This window comes from Belonocnema kinseyi, chromosome 5 (genome assembly GCF_010883055.1).
Source record: "Belonocnema kinseyi isolate 2016_QV_RU_SX_M_011 chromosome 5, B_treatae_v1, whole genome shotgun sequence".
In the NCBI taxonomy this organism is placed as follows: Eukaryota; Metazoa; Arthropoda; class Insecta; order Hymenoptera; family Cynipidae; genus Belonocnema; species Belonocnema kinseyi.
In genome coordinates, this window is record NC_046661.1 from 109,015,899 (window position 1) to 109,028,131 (window position 12,233).

General features: G+C 30.7%; 1 protein-coding gene across 4 annotated transcripts in view; it reads right to left on the bottom strand.

The window, feature by feature from the left end:
- Window positions 1–12,233, bottom strand: part of LOC117172795 (phospholipase A2) — a 51,882-nt gene that overhangs the window by 15,092 nt on the left and 24,557 nt on the right. The window contains exon 1 of one of the 4 annotated variants that reach the window (XM_033361021.1): window positions 7,991–8,211. The exons of the other annotated variants lie outside the window; for them this stretch is intronic. Within the exon in view, the coding sequence (XP_033216912.1) occupies window positions 7,991–8,012 (22 nt within the window). The 5' untranslated portion in view covers window positions 8,013–8,211. Of the gene's footprint in view, window positions 1–7,990; window positions 8,212–12,233 lie in introns of those variants that run through there. 4 annotated transcript variants of the gene reach the window in all.

The window sequence follows — 12,233 nt, forward strand, 5'->3', positions numbered from 1 at the left end:
GGGGGGGGGGGGCTAGACCCGCCTTTGCTTAATAATTTGAACCAAAGTTAAACAATTTTCGTTGTACCCAGTTGCTAAAAGTGAATTATTTTAGGTTTAAAATAAAAAATGAACTCGTAATTAAATAGTTTTTAGAATAACAAAGACCCCCTCGTTTTTTCTAAAAAATAATGGTAGAATTTTGCGTGAAAGGAACCCAGGATGCAAGGATTTTATCAATAACTATTTTTAATTAGGCATGCATGATTTCAGAATTTTTTAATGCCTATGGAGCGGGTTAAATTTATACTTCATGGTACCTAGGGAGTGAAAAATGACGTCAAAAATAGTCGCCTTAACAAATTGTTTGACAGGCTGGACCAACTCAAAGCGGTAAGTTACAATGAACTACCATAATTTACAATAAACTACCGTAAAATACCAGAAATTGTTAGATACTCTAAAACTTCGTAAATTTCAAAAACTTCTAAAAAGTTCATAGTATTTAAATATTTTAATGAATTTAAATTGATTCATTAAATTTGAAACTTAGATTTATTTCGAGAATAATTTAATTTTCGGAGCACAGTGGAATACAAACAGAAGAAATTCGCAAAGGCTCTCTTAACTGATGATGGTTGGCAAATGAACATTTTTTGGTTTACGTGTCGATATAACAACAAGGGGATGCTTTTACTTATTTTTTCGTTCGTCCATTATTTGCTGAGGCAGTACAGCCGGATTATTTCCACGAGACTGGTTGCCCGAACAATTCTCGCTTTCCTATTCTCAGTGCGCTCATCTGGTTCCGCGGTTTGCACGCGCTTTGTCATGATCTGGAAAAATGAGGTGTGCTTTACTTCCGCGTCTCGAATCGAAACAAGTTATCGTACACGGCATAAACTTTCATTATCTTTTGACTCTTTCAAACTTTTATCAATTCTGACAATGGAGTAGTGAAAAGATTCATAAAACTTTAAAAGCGTTTCTAAATTTCAAGTTTAAAATATTAAGGCAGGTAAGTCTAAAATATTTAAAGAATTCTCATTAAGTATATAATTATTAAAAAGAGAATGTTGGCATTTTCGACTGATGTCTCGAAACTTTTTTTTCGGGGAACCTATGTTCATAATTGGATGAATCAGTCTTTTTTGCCGTTTTAAATAAAGTCTACAAAGTTTAGATTTATGAGAAATTTAAGGTTATCTGAATAATGTATTCAATAATAATAATGAATAAAACGGAGGTCTCGAGCACTCTGAAGTACAAAAAGGTATTGTGTTCAGTTCAAGAAACCTATGAAAATCTTTTAAAAATATTGTCTATTCGCTTAACTATATAAAAAGTATATAAAAAGTTAGCTGAGAAAAATATGTTTTTTTTATAAAATTGATTTAATATAAATAATAATTTTTCATTATTTAAATTAACCTATAAAGTTCATACACTATAAAAACTTTTTCAGGTCGACAAGGGGGCTTCGCATTTTTTTATTGTTACATAGCATGTCTGTTGGAGGGGGACAGGTGGATTTTACACTTGATCTTTGGGGCCGGAGATAGCTGAAAAAGAAAAATTTGAAATTCATGGGTTATTGTTGGGGCTGTGCAGAGCTGAAGAAAGGATTTTGCACTTAGTGATAATTTTCGGGGTTCAGGAAGCTAGACAAGGGGCTTCTACATTTAAGGGTGATTTTTTAGTGCCCAGGTTTCCTGCTGGAAAAGGTGATTTACACTTAAGGCTAATTTTTGGGGCTGAGTAGACCTGGACAAGGGGTTTTTACATTTAGGAGCATTTTTGCATATCAGGCAGCGCTAGATAAGGGTATTTTATACTTTTCGTGATTTTTGGGGCTGGGAAGAGCTGTACAAGGGAATGTTACACCTAATAGTAATTTTTAGCTGTGGGGAGTTATAAAAGGGCATTTTATACTAAGGGATGATTTTCAGGGCTGAAAAGAGTTGGATAGGGCTGATTTTTGTGGTTGAGGAGACCTGGGCAAGGGGATTTTATTTTTAGGAATGATTTTTGGGACTATGCGCTGTGCAAGGAGATCTTTCACTCAGGGGTGATTTTAAGGACTGGTGAAGGGTATGAAAAAGGTTTTTATATTTATGGGTGATTTTTCGGGCTAAGGAGGACTGGAAAAGGGTAATTTTATACTCAGGGAAGATTTTCGGGGCTGGCAAGGGGATTTTACAGTTAGATGGTATTTTTGGAACTTACAAGAGTTGAATATAGGTACTTTACACTTTAGAGCGATTTTTGGGGCTAGGGAGGGCTAGGAAATGGGATTTTACACTTAGGGGTGGTTTCTAGTGCTGCAGGACCCTTACGAGGAGATTTTACTTTTTAGGGGTGATTTTTGGGGTTGGGAGAACTTAAAGAGGCGATTTCACACTTAGGATTAATGTTTGAGGCTGGGTAAAGCTGGACAAGGGGTTTTTACAGTTAGTCGCGATCGTTGGTGTTTGGAAACGCTAGACAATGGTAATTTATACTTATGCGCGATTTTTGGGGCTAGGGCCAGTTGAAGTCAGGGAATGTTACACGTAAGGATGATTTTCAGGGCTAAAAAGAGCTGGACATTTGTGATTTTTGCGGCAGGGGAGAACTGAGAAAGGGTATTTCATGATTAGGGGTGGTTTTCGGGGTTGGGGAGACCTGTGCAAGGGGATTTTATACTTGCGTTTAATTTTTTGGCTAGGGAGAGCTGAGCAAGCGAATTTCATGCTTAGGAGTGATTTTTTGAGCTGGGGACCCAGTAGGCACAAAATTTGGCGACGTCTTCACGACATCGTTACGACATCTTTGCGACAACTTTACGACATTCTATGTCCGTGTCGTTAAGGTGTCTTTACGATATCGTAAATAAGTCGTATGATCTGACGATGTCTTTACGATATCGTTAAGACACCGAAACGGCATGGACATAGGATGTCGTAAAGTTGTCGTAAAGATATCGTAACGACGTCGTAAAGACGTCGCCAAATTTTGTGCCCACTGAGGAAAGCTGGGCAAGGTGATCTGACACTCAGGGCTGATTTTTAGAGCTGGGGAGGGGTGAAAAAAGGATTTTTATACTTATGGGTGACTCAGGGCTAAGGAGGGCTGGGAATGGCGATTTTACACTCAGGGATGATTGTCAGATCTGACAAGGGGATCTTACAGGTAGATAGGGTTTTTGATGGGGCTGCCAACACTCAGGGTTTCACCCGGAGACTCTGGGTTTTATGAGATTGTTCGGGTAAGCTTAGTCTACTATCCCAGAAATTTTCAGGCTGGGCATTAGACCGAGTTGGCTACCCCAGTTTTTTGGGAAAGCTGAGAAAGGGGATTTAACCCTTTAGTCTTCTTTGGTGCTGTTGAGAGCTTGAAAAGAGGATTTTACATTTAACGGCGATTTTTGGAACTTAGGGCGCTGGAAAAGGCGACTTTACACTTAAGAGTAATTTTTGGGGCTAGGTAGAGATGGACAAGGGGTTTCTACAATCACTCGTCGACACCAAAGTCACTGATAACGTACTGTCGTTGATGGAATAAGATTAAGATCAGCGGGAGTGCAAGAAAAAGCAATTCCTTCTGTTATGACTTAGTTGCCCGCGAAAAAATTAAAAAGGATACTTTTTGACGATAAAAATAAAATATTTAAACCTATTTAAAAAAATTTCCTAAGTAATGACATTCAGATTTTAGTGCTCTTTAATTTTATATTGAAAACAAAAATTTAGACACCTGTAACTATCCTACTTTTTTACATTTTCTTAGACAATAAGAATTTTTTATAATATTAATTGGAGCTATAGTTATAACAAATTATAAATAGCACTAGTATTTCAATATAGTAAAGACAGAAAAAAATCTAAAGTACCTTTATCTTTCTCAAGTTTGTGTCGGCAAAGAAATGTAATCTAATTTTAAACCTGTGCTGATATACATAATTATCTATAACAGACCTATAGACTCGCTATTTCTAAAGTTTGTCTTTATTCTTCAAGAACTTTTCAGCGTACGTTTAAGTGTGCTAATTCGCGACACTTTCTTTTCCTCCTGGGGATATTCTTATTCTAAGGTGGCAAAGGTTCACGACCGAGTACCCTTCTACCACTTAAGAGATCCAATTAACGTCACTGGTCATGGTCACATTAACTTTTATATGCATTCATAAGTGAAAACTCTTTGTCCTTTTTGAATATCATAGTTTCTCCTCCATCGTAACTTTACCCACGCCAAACAATTAATTATAAAAATAGAGACTGAAATTTTAATTTAACATTTGTATTTTTATTTTTAATAATTAGAATTATAAGTTTGAATAGCATCAAGGACCATGCACAATTTTCGTAAACATTTTTGTGTGAATTTATTTATGCGTCATCAAAAAAACCGTAGGAATATTTAGGATATGATGGGGGGGGGGGGGGGGGGGGGGGGGGTAAAACCTTACTGTTTCTGATGAATTAATAAAGTACTTGTAGTTTCAACCAAGTAGTTGCATTTTTAACCAAAAAAGATGAATTGATGACAAAAAATAGAACACACTAGACTTTCGATTTGAGCACTGTTTTGATTCTGACCTTGGCTTAAATCAAAAGTCTTCGAACGTAAACAATCAGGACTGTGCCGTAATGTTGCGCAACGTGACGCTGTTACAGCTAGACCGTTGGGGTACTGCGTTTATCGGTATGCTACTATTTTCTCTAGAATGACTGACTACCATATTGTTAAATTTTCCAGTATAATAAATGTTAATTTTGAAAAGAAACAGTTTAATTTTTAACCGGAAAATTGCATTTTTGACCAAAAAGATGAAATTTTACAAAAAGAGATGCATTTTCAAACCAGAAAGACAACTTTTTAACAAGAGTTAACTTTTGTACACAAAAATTTTTAGTCAAGAAAGACAAAAAATGTCAACGTAATTGTGAAATTTTCAAGCCAAAAAGATGAATTTTTAACCAAATAGATGAATGCTTAACAAAAAATTTAATATTAGACGTTTCAGTCGAAAAGATTGAACTTGGAACCAAAAATGTCAGGAGTTTCATATTGGGATCTAATAATTCAGTTTGCCATCAAAAGTGGAAAAACGAGAAAATGGAGAAAGAACGTAAGCATGTGATAAATGAATAGGCATTTCGATAATTTATAGACTAAAAAATAATATACTGAATAAACTTTGAAGTACATTGTAATTCATTAAAAAATATTAGGTCAGATATCTGGAAATTGTTTGCTTAGAAAATAAAGTTAATTTTCGAACGACACTTTTCGATTTTATGCCCTGAATAAATCATCAACTATTACGTATAAAATAAAATGTGCGAAGTCTCTTTTTTAATCTTCCCTAAGAGGCATCGCGTTCTTGATTGTGAATAGAAAAAATAATATTTTCGTGATTTGACACCCAAAAAAATATTAACTTGAATGAAAGAAAACGTTTCTTTCACCTAATGTTTTTCATTTAAGAAAAAGTAACTTTAAATTGAAGAAAATGCTGCAATAAAAGGTGGGACGTAATAATCGAAAATATCGTACTCATTGTTTTTGACTACCTGATTGGTTGCATACAGCTGTTTTCAGTTTGTTCTTTTGATTTTTCTTCACTTGTTAGTCACAATTTTCAAATGAGGAATTTTAATTATAAAAATTGATTTTTAAAAGTAAAAATTAAAATTGTAAATGATTCATTAATAATAATGCTTTTATTATAAATAAATAAGGTTATGTGTACATATTTATCTATCAATTATGACCAATAATTTTTTGCACCATAAATTTTGTAAATCAAATTTTCCAACTCAGTAATTCTGTTCAAGAAAAAAATATTTCTGATTTTTTCCAAAAATATTAATTAATGAAAGATAAAATTTTAATTATTTTTTAATTTCGGAAAATAATTCTTTTCTTAATATTTTATTAGCAGACTATAATTTTTTAATTTATTTACATATTCAAAGAGACGAGAAAAATTAAATGATGGACAAAAATTTAGAATAACAAAAAAATTATTGGTACCGACCAATTTTAAACAAAATGTAGATTCTTTAAGATTTTGATATTTAAAAGTTTTGAAAGGATACAAAAATAATTTACTGTAAAATGAAATGTTGATTTTTGAAGATTTCGATCAAAAGCTTTGAAGCTTTCTAAGAATTTTAAAAGGTTTCAAGAAATAAATAAATATATGTCCAAAATATATATGTATAAAATAATCAAATAAGAATCTAGAAGATTTAAAGGCAGTTTTGCAGAATTTTTTCACAATTTTAGGAAAAATTAAAAAAATTTAAAAGACATTTTAAAGTTTTTAAATTATTTCAAAAACTAAAAAACATTTCAAAAACTTGAAAAAAAGAGATTTTTTAAGTTTGCGATATAAAATTTTGAAGTTTTTAAAAGATTTTGAAATATTTTAAGATAATGAAATGATTTTTTAAGATCCTGTTAATATTTAAAGGGATTATTTATTCTTTTAAATTAATTCCAAAAAAATAATTAAAAAGATTATAAATATTACAAAAGATTGAAATAATGCCAAAAATGAATAAGGAAGATTTTTTAACAATTTTAGGAATAATTCGATATTTCGATATTTAGAAATTTTCGGAATTTTGAAGACTACAAATATCTGAAAATTTTTCAAGATTTCCCAACATTTAAAAATATTTTTAAATTTTGTTTAATCGTCAAAAACTCTTCAATATCTTCTATACTACATACATTTTTTGAAATGTAAGCTCTTGTAAAATAAAAATATAAATTCTTAGACATTTTTTAGATATTTTTTCGACGTATCGAAAATCTTTAAAATCTTTTTGAATTTTATCGAGTAACTCAGGAAAATTATATTAATATGATCTCAAAGAAAATGAAAAAATATTATTGTAACATAATTAGTATTTAGAAATTTTTATTTTGTATCAAAAATTTTTGTTCCTTCAAATTATAATTTGCCTACATTTTTTAGGTTCTAGACTGACAAATATTTTTTTTTATAGCAATTCAACTCTTTTTTTTTTAAATTCGTCTTTTAGGTTTAAAAATTCATCTCTTTTGGAAAAATTTCCTCTTTTTTAAATTAAAATTGCAAATGTTTGGTTTAAAAATGAAAATATTTTGTGGCTAAGAATTCAACTATTTTTTTGAAAATCTGTCTTTTTGGGTGCATTCAAATCACTATTATTTAAACATAAAAATATTTTTAGTTTAATTATCAACTATTATATTCATTATTTGTTGGCTGAATATTTAATTACTGAGTTAAAAGTTAAATTACTTTGTTAAAAATTGAGTTTTTTAGTTGAAGATTAAATTTTGTATTGTGTCAGTGTTTCTGGTCGGAAATTGGTAGTTTTAATTTTTTTAAAATCAGTTTTCAAAGATGATTCTCAAATTTCAACAATTTAAGGTTATATTAGTGTTTTACGCTAAATATTAGTATTTTAAAACAAATAAAATGTTTATTTTGAAGCAGATTCAGAATCTTTTAAAAATTTTAGATTATCTTTTTTTTGTTAGGAAAATGGTATTTTTAATCATAAAAGATCTTCCAGTTGTAATACAAAGTAGGACCAAAATTTGTTGAAAAAATAGGACAAAGTAGGTCATAAAAGTTTAAAAAAGGGTACAGAGTAAAACAAAATAGTTGGAAAACAGGAAAATGTAGAGCATAGTGGAATACAAAGGATTGAATAAAAAAGATATTTTTAATCGCATTTTTCCAATTGATTGTTTTACTAAATTTTAGCAACGTTTTCCATTGTATATATTTATTTTTTAACCCTGATGCATTCTAATCAATATCACAAATGCACACATTTATATTTTTCGCACAGCAGGAATGTTTAATAGTACTTTATCTTATAAATTGACGAAGAAATCGTTAGATGGTATTGAATGAGAACATTTTGTAAAATAGGTCCAAAATTTGATTAAAATTTAAAAATTTACGATTTGAAAAATCCGGACAAAAACTCCGACAAAGTAAAAATCCTGTAGCATAACTCACATAAGCCCTGAAATGAGAACATGTCCGGGGAAATCCGGACAGGTGGTCTCCCTACTCAGAGAGCACTGACACAAGAACGCCTATATAGGATCGACTAATTTAATCTTTCCGAGAACTGCTGGCCCACATAGTTTCACAGCCGCATGGCAGTGTGCGAAGGTATCAACAATGTGTCGCCACCAGTTTCCAATAAACTGTTTACGCTTCCACAGCCTGATTTAGTCTCAAGGCGAGGCAACCCCCGAAACTGCTCTTATACAAAACGGTAGGTTTGGCTGAGCCCGGCAATGACTGCAGTGACATCTATAAGAAAATCAGAAATACAGTCTAGTGCCCCCTGGCAAGTATGAAGACAACCTCATACCCCAAAATTGGTAGGATTCGGTTGGTAAAATTTTTGACCTGTTAGAAAGAGAAACTTAGCAACGAGAGAGACAGACCATATTTAACCATTTTTATCAAACCATGTTTCTCGGCTTACCTGCTCAGCTGAAGGGAAATATAGCAAATTGACAAATATCTCGTCTACACAATTTGCGCGTGAAATATCAAATAATGTATTCGCATGCAATAAGAAAAAAAAATAAATTAATAAAATTGTGTTTATAAATTTTCTATGCGCCCTCAAAATCTGATTTTATGAACAAAACATGTTTTTTTGGTAATTTTGCAATTTATCACGGTGAAAAATCGTAAAGCTAAAATTTAAAATATTTGAAAGCTTCTATTCCTTCAACTCGACAATTTAATTAAATTTTGTTCAATTTAATAATGTGTTGCTATTCATATAATTGAAGTGAGAGCAATTTCCTATGTAATGGTATTTTTACATTCTCATTCTAATAAGAAGGTATTGGTTTTATGTAAAATTTCACTTTGTCGGTTTTCATCAAATATCCACGTTTTGAGACCCACTGAGTCAGAAAAAACGATTTTTACGAAGGTGTTTGTCTGTCTGTCTGTAGTCTGTATTCTGGAGGCACGATAACTTTCGAAAAATTTATTAGATTGGATTCTGCTTTAGCACACTGTTTTAAGGTCCAAAAAGAAAGAACAAGTTCGTAACCCAGCTATTTTGGTTCAAAATTCAAAATGTGAGCACGTTTTCAAAATGTTTGAAACCAAATTTTTTCAAGATTTCAAAATTCTATGAACAGTTATTCATAGTACTCAGAAACTCAAACAATTTATCCTTATGACTTTTTTCTATAAAAAGAAAATGATCAGAGTTAGGGCATTTTCAAAATCTAAAAAAAATGAAATAAAGTGCACATTTCAAGCCAATCAACGTATGCTATGAAAAAAAGTCAAGAAAAGAAAAACGTTGATTTTTGGAAGCCCTACAAGGTAGTCATAATAACTTTTTAAATTCAATCAAAAAGTTGAAAATTCAAAATTTGATCGTATCCAAACTTTTTGAAACCAATTTTTTTCAAAATTTCAAAATTCCATATACGGTTATTCATAATACTCAGAAACTCAAACAATGTTTCTCTCTGACTTTTTTCTATAAAAAGAAAATTATCAGAGTTAGAGCATTTTCAAAATCCGAAAAAACAAACTTTTATTAACTTTTCAAGGCAAGTAATATATCATTGAAATCGGAAAAATTCGTAGATGCTGATAATGCTATTTTCAAATCGTTAGTTGAAAAATTAAAAGTTTAAAAATTTCCTTACTTTGACATGTCTGTGGCCAAAAGACCATTGCTGGAGTAAGCTCACATACACTAAGTGACTAAGTGACTAAGGTACATGAATAGACCGAAAAGTAGTAGAAAAAATTAATTCGGGTGGAGCCTGACCATACCTGAAAATCAAGCAAAAAGTTTGCCGACCACTGCTCTAAGTCTAAGTCTAAGGCTAGGCTGTTTTGGAACAAATTGTCATATTTGGGCCACTGTTCGGGTCTTTGGGGCGTGGCGCGGTCAAGCAATTTCATTCAGCACCTATAATCCCAAAACGTAATCCGCTCAGAAGGACGAATGAAAATTCTACAAAAATAAAATATTCCAAATAGAAAATGTAGCAATTAGAAAATTACAGTATCGGATATTTTGTTATTTCAGAAATTATATCACGTAAATTTTATATTGTGCTTCTTTTTCAAATTCAGTAATATCATAAGCTGTATAGTCAGTTTTATTATTTAGGAATTTTTAAATTGGAGAATTTTAAATTGTCGTCAATTTTCTAATTCCTGGAATTCAAAAAAAATTTTAATTAACAAAAGTTCAAACTTTGCATTATTTTTCGAGTGTTTTGGTAGAAAAAAAACACTTTTTTACCGAAATCTACGGAAAGATAAATTGATTAATAATCACTTTTATTTTATTGATATTAAAAGTGTAGTTTCAAATATAATATAGTTTCGAGAGAAGCCCGCCAAATATAAAAGTATATCAATCAACATAAAATAAACAAAAGTTCAAATTTTGCATTATTTTTCAAGTGTTTTGGTAGAAAAAAAACACTTTTTTACCGAAATCTACGGAAAGATAAATTGATTAATAATCACTTTTATTTTATTTATATTAAAAGTGTAGTTTCGAATATAATTTAATTTCGAGAGAAGCCCGTCGAATATAAAAGTATATCAATCAACATTAAATAAACAAAAGTGCAAATTTTTCATTATTTTTCTAGTGTTTTGGTAGAAAAAACAACTTTTTTTACCTAAATCTACCAAGAGATAAATTGCTCAATAATCACTTCCATTTTATTTATTAAATACTAAAAGTGTAGTTTCTGATATAATTTGATTTCGAAAGAAGATAATCTAAGATTTTGTTAATGAAAATTTTAAAAAAATGAAGTAAATTAATTTTGAAGAGCAGCCCGCAATAGATTTCGATTTACTGTTAACAATGCAAAAAACAAAATTTGAATGAATGCATTATTTTGCGAGTGGTTTTGCTGAAACTGTTTGGAGGAAGTTACCGTTTCACATAACCAAAACTGCACGTTTCACCAAAAATGTTATTTTTTACGAATAAAATAATAGCTTCCGTCGTTTGTCTAGGATTTAAAGTTTTTAATTTTTAATGTTCTTTTTGCGAATAAAATAATAACTACGCATCCTGTAAAAAAATTGTTTATAACAAATTTTTAGCTCTTTTTAGAGTAAACAACTTTTGTTTCATTCTTTTCTCGGACGTAGCTTGTGTCGTTTATCCAAAATTTTAATGTTTGTTTCTAGCTTGACGGATAAATTAATTTTTTCTTCGTATCAAAATTTGAATTTTCGATTTTTCATTAAAAATTAAAAAGTTTTTATAATAATCTTGTAGAGATTTCAAAAAGCAACGTTCTTTTTTGTCTCAAAACGTAGTCATTTGATAAAAACTGGGCTAGGGGGGGGGGGGGGGGGGGGGGGGGGGGGGTCTAATTTTATAGAAATCTAATACTCGTACCTTCTCTGATGAGAATGCAAAAAAATTACAAGTTTTAACAATTTCAACAAGATTTGCAATAATAGATTTAATGCTTTCACGATGATTCATTTCAATAAAAAGAGATATTTCGGTTCCATTCGTGTAAAAAAAATTCGAATTTTGCAGACGTTTTGTGAACTGCAATGTTCCCGAAACGTCAGCAAAGTTCGTAGTTTTTCAAACGATTGGAGCCTGAAATATCTCTTTTTATCAAGATTTGCAATGTTTGATCAGTTCCAGGATATGTATATTATAACATTTTTCATAGTGTCATAGTGTTTTACGCCGAAACTTATTCGTATCATCATTGATGAAAGATTATTAGATTTCAAAGAATATTTACAATTTTTCAACAAATTAATTTATGTTGGCATTTGTCAACTAAAATGGGTGTAAAAAAATCATAAGTCTTAATGATTAAGCTTGAAGAATCTCGAACTGTGTTTTAGTTTTTCCTTGGAAATTGAAATTTTGATTGAAAAATCGAGATTTCAAAGATTGAAATTTTTAAAACAAATGATGTTTTTGGTTTTGTTAGTTTTTTTCGGTTAGCATTTTTTTGCAACAAAAATGATCAGATTTTAAAAGGTTCATCATTTTTCAACGATTAAGTTAACGTTAATCGGAAATCGGTGATTTTAAACCAAAAATATTAGGTGTAAGAGTAGATTCACAAAACTCAAACATGTATTTTATGTTAGTTTTTATCGTCCAAAATTGACATTGATAATAAAAAACCATCAGATTTCAAAGAATATTCACACTATTTGAACAATAATAGGTTATGCTATTATTTGAAGTCAAAAATTA